This window comes from Desmodus rotundus, chromosome 2, assembly GCF_022682495.2.
Source record: "Desmodus rotundus isolate HL8 chromosome 2, HLdesRot8A.1, whole genome shotgun sequence".
In the NCBI taxonomy this organism is placed as follows: Eukaryota; Metazoa; Chordata; class Mammalia; order Chiroptera; family Phyllostomidae; genus Desmodus; species Desmodus rotundus.
In genome coordinates this window covers 13,294,624-13,307,977 of record NC_071388.1, presented here as the reverse complement: position 1 = coordinate 13,307,977, position 13,354 = coordinate 13,294,624, and the positions used below count along the sequence as shown (strand labels likewise).

The 13,354-nt window shown below is 39.8% G+C and overlaps 1 protein-coding gene across 2 annotated transcripts in view; it reads left to right on the top strand.

Annotated features, from left to right (window-relative positions):
• The window catches only part of JAM2 (junctional adhesion molecule 2), a 52,038-nt gene that overhangs the window by 32,687 nt on the left and 5,997 nt on the right, over window positions 1-13,354 (top strand). For both annotated transcript variants that reach the window (XM_024560102.3, XM_045196906.3), the window contains 6 exons: window positions 324-431; window positions 1,803-1,955; window positions 3,673-3,875; window positions 6,441-6,540; window positions 10,582-10,689; window positions 12,448-12,463. In XM_024560102.3, coding sequence (XP_024415870.1) covers window positions 324-431; window positions 1,803-1,955; window positions 3,673-3,875; window positions 6,441-6,540; window positions 10,582-10,689; window positions 12,448-12,463 — 688 coding nt within the window. The remainder of the gene's footprint in view (window positions 1-323; window positions 432-1,802; window positions 1,956-3,672; window positions 3,876-6,440; window positions 6,541-10,581; window positions 10,690-12,447; window positions 12,464-13,354) is intronic.

Sequence of the window (13,354 nt, the reverse complement as noted above, 5' to 3'; positions counted from 1 at the left end):
GTGTGTCTCAGCAGATTGAGCACCTGCCTGTGAACTGAAGGGTCGCCGGTTCAATTCCCAGTCAGGGCACATGCCTGGGTTGTGGGCCAGGTCCGCATTTTGGAGAGTGCAAGAGGCAACTGATGGATGTTTCTCTCGCACATTGATGCTTCTCTATCTCTCTTTCTTCCTCCCTTCCCCTCTCTCTAGGAAGTAAATAAATAAAATCTTTTTTAAAAAAGAAAGAAATATAAAGGAATAATGAGGTTAAAATGTATTGCTTAATTCAGTAAAATATAATTTGAGAGGGACACTAAGCAAATAAGTATTTTTGTTGTTTCTAGAGGCTGTTTTAACCTGTCAGTACCTAAAGAAGAACATGGCCTCCAGATTAGAGTGGAAGAAACTGGGGGAGAGTGTCTCCTTTGTCTACTATGAACAGGCTCTTAAAGGTAAGAAGCTGCGAATGCCAGGTGAGAGCAAGAGAACAAACACCTAGTGCAGCCAGGATCCTTTAGTTTTGAATGAGAACAGGACATAGCTGACTGCAGAAAATGTGTTTTGGTACGTGTGAGATGAACCCAACAGGGAGTGGCTGAGACCTAGGACACAACCACCAAAACAGGGAACACAAAACAGAAGTAGGTGAACTCCGCTGAGGCCCTGGACCCTTCATTTCTCAGCGCAGTCCTAGAGGGTGGAAAATGATCTTGTTCCTATGGCCCAGTAGATTAAACTCTCCGGGGAAAGGAAGACAAGATGGTGCGGGGTTGGGAATGCATAGTCACTGTTCACTTCTAGTAACCTGACCATATTTCCACCTCTCCATCAGAAAGCTAGGCCATCTCTGAGACACTTAGGGAGTTAAGAATTACAGGAGGGCAGCTACATCTACCTTCATCCAGTGTTTTCTTCTTTAATTTTTATTTGTTTTACATCTCTACTTCTTATTCTCCCTACTGAGAATGTGACAAGCTATTATTTTAAGTGTTGGCGGTGGTGGATAAAAGTGGTAGGAGGGCGGATGCGGTGAGAAGGCCACGCACTGATCGCTGTTAGCTGGGTGATGGGTACACTGAGGTTCGTTTTACTATGCTGTCTAATTCTGTGTGTGCTTGAAATTGGCCACTGCAAATATTTTTAAAGCTGGAAGTGTAATTTAACAAGTATATTAAACATGTTATTTTAAAATACTATATGTTACTTTAATTTTAAAGAATTATATAAGCAAACAAATGTTTAAAATTTACAATAAACTTAATATACCCCTCTTGTTCTTGTCTGTCAATATAAGGTAAGGCTACAGACGTCAGGGGGCCAATAGCATAGTTGTCTTTACTGGAATTTTCTACAGTTGCCAATTCTGGCACTTGAACATTATACAAAACACTATTTTAATTGCATAGACATTACTATCAAAAATTAACCAAAAGAATGTTTTTAAGATGCCCTCACCTTTTCTTTTGTGGAGTATCATATGGGCCTCCACTCAGCACAGAAAGTTACTGTTCCAGCTAATTAAACGAGGCTGCCCAGTATCTTTCAAAAGCAGGAATCTTTCTATAAGCAACGGTATGAGATAGAAAGGAGGGTTGAATTCTTTAACATATGGGAATATGGAACTAAGTGTTCTTTTGTCCACAGTATGTCATTCTAAAAAAACTCTGAAATAGCAGCACCCATATACAGTTTTTAAATTTTTAACTTGAGTTTATCACTAGGAAAATAAATGCCTTGGTGACTGAATGAAGTGACTCGAGGATGGGAGCACATAGAAAGTTACTTGCGTTATTATCAACATTGTTTTCTTCTTTTTCTAACAGGTGATTTTAAAGATCGAGCTCAGATGCTGGATTTCAATATCAGGATCAAAAATGTTACAAGAAATGATGCCGGGAAATACCGCTGTGAAGTTAGTACCCCTTCTGAGCAAGGCCCAAGACTGGAAGAGGATACTGTCACTCTAGAAGTGTTAGGTGCTGTGCTCATATCTGTGCCATTACTGTTCCCGCCCTAATCCCCATCACCCAGCGCTGGGGGCAGTGAGGCAACTGGTTGCAATTACTGTGGGTAAAAGAACATGGTCTGTGCCCCTTCACAGATGTTAATATAAACTACCAAGCAAAGGGAATAAAATCACTGCTTTTCTACATAGTCCAAGCTCTTTCTAAAATACTAGTGATGGGCTCATAGAGAGGAAATTCAGACAGCTTGGCAGGAGAATCGGCTGTTGTATTCGCTTTCTATTGCTACATAACAAATGATCACAAACTTAGGAGCATAAAAACCCACCCATTTCAACATAATAAATAGAAGAAAAAAGGAAACAAAATATAACCAGAGACATTGAAGTTAAGAACAATCTAACAATGGGCAGGGGGGAGTGGGGAGGGGACAGCGAGGAGAGGGGATTACAGGAACTACTATAAAGGACACATGGACTAAATCAAGGGGGAGGGTGGAGGTGGGGGAGGGAGGGGGGTTCGGCTGGGGTGGGGTGGAGGGATGGGGAGAAAAGGCACACAACTGTAATTGAATAACAATAAAAAATTTTTTAAAAAAGGATGACAAAAAGAAAAACCCCACCCATTTCTTAGCTCGCAGTTCTGGAGATCAGAAGTCCAGCATCACAAGGCGGGGTTTCTGCCTAGGGTTTCAGGAGGCTGCAATCTGCCGTCCAACAAAAGAATGTCTAACCGCTCTTGTGCTTTGAATCTTTCATTTTCCCTTTTGTGACCAGTCAGAAAAACCACGTTTAAAGGAGTCATTGATTAGGTCAGCTCTGACTGTACAGACAGTAGATTTGGAACCCTAGCTGCATCTCCAGAATCCCTTTAGAGTGGTACCTTGACCAGTGTTAGACGGAGTAAATGAGAGAAAGTGTATATATACCCGGGCAGGCGAACTTGAACGACCATGTTAGAAGTCTGTCTACCACTCAGAATTCTGGGTTTTCCTGGATTAAAGTTACCTAGTACAGTCTGGTTTACTTTACAAATAAATCCCTGGGACCAGAATAATCCTAACTCAGCTATTCTCTAATGTGTCCAGTTCTCGGCACAATAGGATATTAGTTTGAGTACTGGGCCTGAAAAGTACAGTCAGGTTTGACTTTTGAATATACTTGCTAATAAAGCATTAAAACCATTGGTGAGGAAAAGAGTAGATATTATTTATGTAAAAAAGAACAGTTGTTATATTAGCTAATATAATGCTGTTATAAGAGAAAAGCACTCTCAGTGAGTGACTTAAAATATTAGAAGTTTCTCGTGTAGGTCAAGTCTTAATGGTTGGGGCAGAGATTGTAGAAGTAAAGCTGTTATTCTACTTCATGAAATTATTAGAGACCCAACCAAATACAGATCTGATATCTTCAGTACATGGCTTTCTGAGATCACCATGGGTGTTGACACCTACCTGGTAGCAGGAGGGGTGGGGGGATGAATGAATGCAGATTCACACAGGAGGCTTGTATGGACCAGGCCTGGTAATGGAACAGAACTCATGCCTATGACCCCCTCTGTCATAGGAAGCTGGCAAATATAGTCCAGCTACGTGCCTGGGAAGAAAGGCAATAGGTCTTTTGAACAGGTAGCCGGTCTCTATAACAGGCGTCTGCTACATCTTCACCTGGCTGTTACAATCCTTGTTTAGCTTATAGATAACCTGTACCATCTGACTTCTGTCCCTCAGTGGCTCCAGGAGTTCCATCCTGTGAAATACCCAGCTCTGCCCTGAGCGGAACCGTGGTGGAGCTGCGATGTCAGGACAGAGAGGCGAATCCAGCCCCTGAATACACGTGGTTTAAGGATGGCATCCGTTTGTTGGGGAGTCCAGAACTTGACGCCCAAAGCACCAACAGCTCGTACACGATGAATACAAAATCTGGAACTCTGGTGAGGGCATCGCAAGCCTTGGCCTAGTAACTGTTCTGCATTTGGAGGAAAAAAATTATTGGAACTGAAATGATATAGAATAGAGGGCTGATACCACTGCTTGTTAAGTGGAGAGAGGCAAGGGCAGCAGGAAAGTGGGGGTGCATGCTCAGAGAAGTGGGGCAAAGGGCTGCTGCAGGCGGCGGGAGGACCACACAGGGAACAGGGGCGCTGAGCACACAGAGGTCTGCATGCACAGTGACTGAAAGAGAGCAGGTCTGACTCATGGCGACGGAGCAGGCAGCTCACCACAGCTGCCTCCCTGGCCTTGCAAGGGCAGTAAGGGCCGCCTCATATTTACAGTGTCGGGGAAATGCACAAACACTCCGAGCGGGGACGGGAGGTGCCCTTACCCCAGTACCAGCCATTTAGGGGTAGTGACTGTTGCCAGCCTATGATAGGATGTCTTTGTCATTAAATCCTTCCATAACTAGATCACCAACAACTGACTCAGTGACTTAAGAATCTATGACTTTAGATTTGCCCAGATTTTCTGATTGATTGAAAAGCTTTTCTACAAATACTGATGGAAGCCTACAAATAAGCTCTTTAAAGTTAATGACACTTAAAAATAAAAGTATTTTTCTTTTCCTTTGTCTCTGACTTTTCAGGATAGAGATGGAAGTAAAAATAAAGATCATCAAGCTTGAAACTCTTTTTTATTCAAAGAAATATAACATAAATTTTTAAATGTCTGATTTCCAATAATGCAGAATCACTACCACAACCATTATCAAAAAAAAATAGTTTTCATGAATTTTACAAGGAGAGTACGTTTCCTAGTATGCTTTCTATCTACAAATGCATGATGACGTTTAAAATCTAGGTCTTCTGGGAAATAACAGAGAACAGTGATAACGTGGCTAAACAACAAAGCACATCAGGGATGAGCTGCTCCGGGAGGAAGGCCCGCTCCGCCCTCTGGGCGTCAGCAGGCTCAGTCAGCAGGTCCCAGTGACTTCACACGGAGAAATTGGGCAGAAAACCTGCCGGTCACACTTTGCTATATTTACTTTTCAAATTTATTTTCTCTCAGAGCAGGTGATAAGAGCCCCACGGCAAGTCTGAGATGACATAGATTCACTTTCCTCAGTTAGCCTCAGTGCTTGAGATGTTTTGTGGTGCCATGGATAGGACTGAGTCGTTTCCTGAGAAACAAGCGACCAAGAAACCAGTCTGGGGAGGACAGTGACTTCCTTCCTTTTGATTCCCAGTTATAATATGCTGGAAGATCCTTGTTTTTATTTCACTGATTGTTGATACATAACCTTAGCCTTGAGCCCATGGTGAATGTTTTAAAAGTGCTCTGGCTTGGGGTGTGGGGTGAGAGAGGACTGCATAAAGTTAACATAAACTAGGAAAAGCTTTCATGTCAGCAGGCTGAAGTATACAGAAAGAAGAAGTAGGTGGGTAGTGGGTAAAGAAAAGTGAGAGAGGAAAGGAGTTAAAGAAAAACCTCGGCTGTCTTCAGGAACATAGTATTGCATGAAGATCAAAGTCAACGAGGGTGCCCCTTAGAGCCCTGTGGCTCTCGCGGGTGCCATCAGCAGGGACTGCTGTGGTTGTGAGGGTGTGGCACAAGGGCACTGAAAGACAGATCCAGCCCCCTGTGAGCCTCTGCACTGGCCCTGGCAGAGCCCTTTACTGAGTGCAGGACCCACTGCACTCATCCCCTCCTTCTCTCCCTCCGTCCTTCCTTCCTCCCTTCCTTCCTTCCTTCCTTCCATCCTCCCTCTCTCTTTTTTCCTGCCTCCTGCATTCCCTCCTTCCTATCTTCCTTGTAATCTGTCGGCCTGACTTCCTGCCTGCCTTTCAGTCTTCTTTTCTGCCCTTTCCTATATTTCTACCTCCCTGTCTCCTCCTTTCCTTCGTGAATCCCCCAAGGAAATAAAACTACTAATATCAAGTATGAAACCTATTATATCAAAGTCCTATCTTCAGCAGGGAGTGGAAGGAGCAAGGACTGGACTTTATGTCTTCAGGATTTTCAAAAATCCTACAACCGACAGAATTTATAATCCTATGAACGACATCGACTATGATTTTCCTAGGCTCCACTTTACTTCCTGGTGATAACTATGGCTTTAGAGGAAGTGTTAATATTTGCTGCTGCACTGAACTCACTTGTTACTTTGGAAAGTGTGTCAGCCCTTTTAGGCCAAGAAGGCCTTCTCTTACAAATGGTATTTCCTCGGGGAATTAGAAATACCCAGAATATTTAATACTACAAGGTACTATAACCTTAAAAAATGCCCACTGCCTTCGTAACTACTATTTTTCACAGTATCACACACACACAAAAGATTTCTCTATAAGTCTTTCTCTATCAAACAGGAGACCTCGCTATTTACTCTTTGAAGGCATGGAAGATTTTTGAATTCATAGTAAAAAATACGAAGGCTTGGGTCAATGATACGGAAAGACCAACTTAACACAAAAATTCATGGGACATGGTTATTTTAGGAGTCTTCTTACAGTTTTATGGCTTAAAAAATCCATTTATTTTTTTCTCCCACGAAATCCCAGCAATTTAATACTGTTTCAAGACTGGACAGCGGAGAATATTCCTGCGAAGCCCGTAATTCTGTCGGATCTCGCAGGTGCCCTGGGAAGCGAATGCAAGTAGGTGAGCGTGAACTATTGGGACGAGCAAATGGCTTGCAGTTAGGGGCAAGTTGCTGGGGGTGGAAGTTGGGGTGGGAAAGGGCTGAGTGATGGGAGCATAAATGGGAGGGGATGTTTAAAACTAGCTCGATATGGTGTGTTACAAGAAGCAAAGATGCTGTTTTTTATCCATGTCCCAAACAAGCCAAGAATTTTTAGCATTACACTTTACAAATTTTTTTTAATTTTAATTTTTAAAAAATTTTTATTTATTTATTTTTAGAGAGAGGAAGGGAGGGAGAAAGAGAGGGAAACATCAATGTGTGGTTGCCTCTCATGCCCCCTACTGGGGACCTGGCCTGCAACCCAGGCATGTGCCCTGACTGGGAATTGAACTGGTGACCCTTTGGTACGCAGGCCGGCACTCAATCTACTGAGCCACACCAGCCAGGGCACTTTACAAATTTTTGAATCTTTCAAATAATTGTTTTGACACTATGCCCATCAGAGCAATCTTTTTTCAGACAAAAGCTGAGCCTTGTAAATTAGTCAAGGTCAAGGACTCTGTATGGGGGTTCAAATTCCAGCTCTGACACATACTAGCTGCATACTTTTGGGCAAATTATTTAACCTCTGTGCCTCAGTCTCCCCAAAATGGAAGTAGTAATATACCATCCTCACAGAGTTGTTATGAAGATGAAAATAATAGTTGAAAGTGTTAGGGTAGCACTGGCATATTATGAGCACTATGTAAGTGATGCTTTTACTTGTTACCAGGTTGTTAATTTTGTCGATCTTCTGAAATACTATGCTTACAATTATTGCAAAGTAGCTTCTCAAAAAACGCATGTTGAATATAAATTACAGACCTAAGTCACTATAAAGTTAGCTGCCATATATTACGTTACGCAAAATAAGCTTCTGAGGATCCAGTAAAATAAGTGCTCGAGAATCTTTTCAGATTATGTTTCAAAACAATCATATTATTTTTTCATTTTATTTTTAATAATTTGGTTTAATTCTTCCTTGTGTGAAAGCCATGTGTTTTGAAAATGGTTGCGTAACAGAGAGGGGAGAGCTGAGATGGTACCCACGGGGTTAAAGGTCACGTGGGAGGGCTGTACCCTGAAGCGGAAGACTAAGGGTTCCCCTAGGTTCAGGGTTTGGTGGGGTCAGAAATTCATTTTGCACTGTGCTGAGAGGTATGCAGATGTGTGTGCAGTAATGTGTATTGCCTGTGCACCGTTACACTCAGCATTAGTTTTTGAAGAAAATAATAATCTTATTACACTTCAGGATATCCTAAAGTATAAGATATTCAGTAGTAAGTTTGAATTTCAGGTGTGTTTTAGATTCAGGGATACATATTATCCACCACACTCACCCAGGTGTTCACATGGATGGTCAAACATAAGCACCTGCTTAAATTACTAGCAACTCTCTCTCGGTGCTGCTTTGGAATTATCTGTGAAAAATCATTAGAACCCACTATAAAAATTAGCATGGTCCAGTGTTTTCCTAACTTCATTCACATACTGTCCTCACGGTTTGTACTGTAACCTTGTACCACCTACATGATTATTACTTATTTTTTCTTTAAATGGCCATGTGTAATTTTAATGCCTAATTTAACTGCATCTTAAGAAGTAATTCTGTGATGTTATGGTTTTGACATTCTAGTTGCATTTTCCTAGCATGCAGTAAATAAATACTTATAAAATTTAATAGTTTGTGATTTGCCAGTAGCACCACTCTGATTTGATCATGCTTTCCACATATCTACTCTTTCTGATACATTAGTTTGAAGGTTAAAAGCAGTTTGTTTAATGCTCACCCATTGTTCCTAAGTATTTTACGCCCTTGGTATGGAATTAATATAATTTGAAATGCACATGAATGCATGAAATCTTATGTTGTTTTCTTTTTGAGTTATCATTAATAACTTGTAACCAAAAGCAGAATCTGTTAACTGTTCTAAAGAAGTTCTTTTTGAAGTAGAGAAAGAAAGTAAATTGTGAACGTGCTGATTATCTCTGGAAGATCCTGCCACACAGCATTCTAGCAGTTTGGTTCCTTTCCTTTTATTTAGAGTAAGGGTGCCTTCCTTTTATAGTGGCTTGTTTTGGGGGGTTTTTTAGCAAAGAACACAAAGTATTTTCATATGTGGTGTTATAGTTTCTCTTCAGTGAAGCATAAGATGGTTACATGACTTGCTCAATATCTCACAGTAAATAGCAAATTGGCTGAAAACAACTTATCTCTAACTTATGAGCCTTATCGCTTCCATTTCATTGAAGAAAATAAAATAAAAGTTATACCATGACTTAGGACTAATAGGGAAAGATAGTTTTTTGTTTTTTGTCAGGATTTGCCTTTTGCTTGAATCCTTCACAGATGTCAGGTTCATTGATAAACTACAGGACGGGTTTTTTTTGTCACATAATAGCCCGTAGGTTGACCCCTTCATAAATGTCAAATTCACTGACCACTACAAAGAATGTAGTAGATGCAGTTTGGTTCTCAGGAGTATCATTTAGTTATTAATTTAATTCATTTTATATTATATTGTGAATTTTCCCCTTTTCTGTTTTTTTTTGTCCATGTAAATCAATAGCTAGAGTTCACTGACCTCCCAATACTCAATTAAAATGAACTGAGTTTATACCAAGCAATAATTAATGTTTTCTACTCTGATCAAATTACTCAGTCTTTCGAAAGATTTGTCATGTTTCCTTTAAAAAAATCAGTTGATATTTCAGCGGTATCTAGGAAAATTAATAACACACTTGGGATGAGGAAAAAACTTGGAGACAGGATGCTTTTATGAAAAGCAGACTCACTTATATAATGTTTTTAAAAATCTTTCCCAAGACATGCACTGCTTTAAAATATCTAAAATTACTGTTCAGAAAAGTCATCCCTAATATGTTCTCCAAATAACTTGGGAATGTGCTAATTAATACTTGCTGTTTCATGAGACTCGTTTGAGGAATTGCTCCTTTAAAGATCACAGATAACTTACATGTTAATCAGTACAGAGGAAGCGTCTCAATGACAGAAGAGTGTGGCGCATGACATCCTGGTGGACAAGATGCAGAAACGTGGTCCAAATCAAATGCCGCGTGGATTCACATGTAGTTGGAGGCTATACCCAGAGTACGATGATAAAGTGTGCTATTGAAGAGCGGGATCTAGTAATTTGTTGCATAGTTCTTTCCCCCGCAGAGTCATGAGCATCATTTTATTGGTACCTTGAAGGGATTTTTGATGCAGTTCAAAATTGGTAAAATATTAACTTTGGGATATTAATAATCTAATTCTTGGGCAACTGAATCAGTATCTGAAAAAAAAAACAAACAACCTCACAAGTTGGCAATATGGTAATAATTTCAAACTTGGGTCCAAAAAATCCAGTTGTATTAGTTTAGAGGAGAAATTACGTAATAGCAACAGGAAGAAGCTTTGGGGGAATTGAATTCATTTTAAATTTAATGAAGTGACAATTTAATGGCACATATGTAATGGCATATACATATGTACACACACCCGCACAAGCCCCTATAAATTCAAGTATGTTTCTGACACTTCATTTTATAGAAAACAGCATCATGGGCTTTCTTTAGGGCTGAGTGAATTTTCCATAATTTGTGAAATTGACACAGATGATGATGTAGAAGAATTTTAAGTAAAATTTGCGGCCGGGGGAGGGTGGTAGTAGAACACTTGAGCTCCCTGAACTTCAAAAATTGCTTCCAATCTGGTATTCAATCTTATAAATTATTGCGTCTCCAAATGAATGCAAGAGAATACCACACATGTTATTTCTGGACCATAGAACTTTTTAAAATTTGAAAGTCTTGCCAGTCATAGTTTTGTTTATATTTTCATTCAATTTTGAATCATGTCCTAGAGGTGTGTTGGTTGAAGAAACTTTGGAAGCATGCAATTACACATGCTTAGGGTATAGCTGCAAACAGGAGCTTTTTTGAACTTTTTCAGTTGAATGTCTCCATCTGCCCGTCTCTTTGACATCAATTCACACATCGTTTATTTTGCATTCCAGATGATCTCAACATAAGTGGCATCATAGCGGCTGTAGTAATTGTGGCCTTGGTGATTTCTGTTTGTGGCCTTGGCGTGTGCTACGCTCAGAGGAAAGGCTACTTTTCGAGTAAGTGAATTTCATCCTCTGCTAAACAAATTCCTGTGAATATGGAGGTTTGTATTTTTGTTTGTTTTTTTAATGAGACACTGTTTTTCTTGAGAAGCTCTAGCAAACTTGGGAGAACATTTTTTCATTGCCTTTTCTATAGTAGAAAATACCCAAGATGACAGGCAAGGGAGTCATGAAGCGCCCTGGCAGATGTAGGGGAGAAAGGCAGAGCTGCCTCAGCCCCGCATTCCAGGAGACACCACGGAATGGCATAGTGCAGCCACACCCAGGGTACCAAGCGATAGTCAGCGCAAAGGGATGTTTATAGTACATTTACATGTGTTGAAGATCCTTTTAAGTTAGGAATTGTATACCTCAAGTGGTAAATTGATTGCTACTTATATGATGAGGAATTTTGTTTAAATAAATCTGTGAACTGTTCTATGAATTGAGAATAGTGGAATGTTGAGTGTCAAATTTAGTACAACTGAAAAGAATCATTCAGTAAAAGCTAGAAACCGGTTGTGCTGGAGTTGCTTCTGAACAAAGTTTATAGTTCTTCACGTTTAGGCCTCTTGTAATTCTAAACCCCCATTTGGTGATAGGATGTAAAAGTGTGAGATTAAAAAATAATCTTTTTTATTCTCTTAATGCATTTCCTTTCTCCTTGGTCTTTAAAATTACCTGAGAGCTCAAAAACTGGAGAACTGCATAAAGTCCACTGGGATTAATATAAGGTAGAATTTTTAACGGAATAATACATGTTAATACAGCATAAATTAGCTTTAGATCTACCATTTCAGAGTGGATATTAATTTTGGAATTTAGGTTTAAAAAAACATTTTATACCAAAATAAAAGAAATTTAAAAAGAGTTTCTAATAATACCTATAAGTGGATATTAGCAAGAAATGTTTCCATGAACATGGTTTCAAGGATATTCTTCATAATTAAGAACTGTTCTGTGAATAAATATTACTTGTTCATTTATTTGGATGGTTCTACAATCTAGTCCAGAGTAATTTTATGAATGGAGTTGGCTGAGTCCCTCTGCTGGTCACCAGTGTAAGTACAGATGACAGATTGCTCAAAATTCTTATCATCTTTATCTCTACTTGCAAAGAATATATATAAGTATTTTTTGAAGACTTGGTAAACAATATTTTTCTTGAAATACAGAATTAAAGATGTGATATGGGTATCAGTAGTTCATGAGGTAAGAATGTCACACCCATTTTCATCTGGCAGAAAATCTAAGAGAATCGTTTTCTAGAACTTGCATTTTGGACAGGGGTTGGCAAACTACAACTGTGGACCAAATATGGCCTGCCACCTGTGTTTTTATGGCCTGTGAGGTAGGAATGGTTTTCGTAGATGAACATTTACAATCTATTTGATAATAGGAACTCTAACTTTGAACCCCAATTTCAAGAAATACTATCTTCCCTAAAAGAACTGTTTTTCTGTTTAACCAACACAAGACTTTATTATTCCAGTTAAAATTTTATTGGTAAAAATTTTGGAAGTTTATTTTCTCTTGTTATAAAATTACCTACAAAATCTCCTTACATTTCACCTCTTGGCCCACAAAGCCTAAAATTTTGCCATGTAGCCCTTTGCGGAAAGAGTTTGCCAGCCCTTGAGTTAGAAGGTACAAATGTCGGCAAGTGAGAATCAAGACTGAGAAAAAGAAATTAAGCTTAAACTCATTTTTATATGAATCTGTATTATGCCATATTAACTCTTGTATTAATGATATATACTTATTCTTTTGTAGAAGAAACCTCCTTCCAGTAAGTATACTTTCTTACAATACATGCTTTTCTCCCATATCAACTAACTTTCTGTTACTTATCTGTTTAAAGTCAAAAGTGGGAAGTTGAGTTATTTGTGAAGGTTTTTAATCCTATGGGAAGTAACTGTGACTTAAGTTCATCAAGAAATACATCCCACTTCAGGCCTCATGCCCACTTGTCGATGATATTTATCTACAGAAGAAATACATTCATTAATTTGACTTCATAGGCATTTCCATAGAACGACTTTAAAGAATGTATTTGCTGTAATTTGCTAAATTGAAATCTTCCAAGTAAAATTTGACTCAACAGTCATTTTTACATTTAATTAAGCACCAATTCTGTGCCCAACAACTGTCCCCAGGACTAGTGATCCAGCTGTGAACGAAACAGGTCAAAAGTGGCTCTGCTCTGTGGAGCTCACATTCTAGGACAGAAAGGTGGAAAGGAAACGATTGCGTCGGATTGTACTAAGAATTCTGGAGAAAAACAAAGCAGACGAGAAAAGCGAGAATCGTGGGGTGAGAGTGGAGATTGTCCTTGTACATGGCTGCGGTTAGGGAATGCCTCACTGAGGTGGTGACGTTTGAAAAAGACCTGAAGGAGCTGAGGAAGCCAGTCATGCAGACATCCAGGGGAAGAGGGTTCAAGGTGCGTGGAGAGAACAAATGGAAAGATCTCGAGGCCAGGGATGCCTGGAGTATCGGAAACATCAAGGGGACCGGTGTGGCTGGAACAGAGGGAGGACAATGGAAGAGGAGATGCGTGCACAGAAGTAGCAGGGGCCAGATTGTATGGAGCCCTCCCTTTCTAGTCAGTTGTGAGGAGTTTGGCTTTGGTTCTGAGTGAGATGGGCAGAGGAGTGGCATCGCCTCAATTCCAAAATCT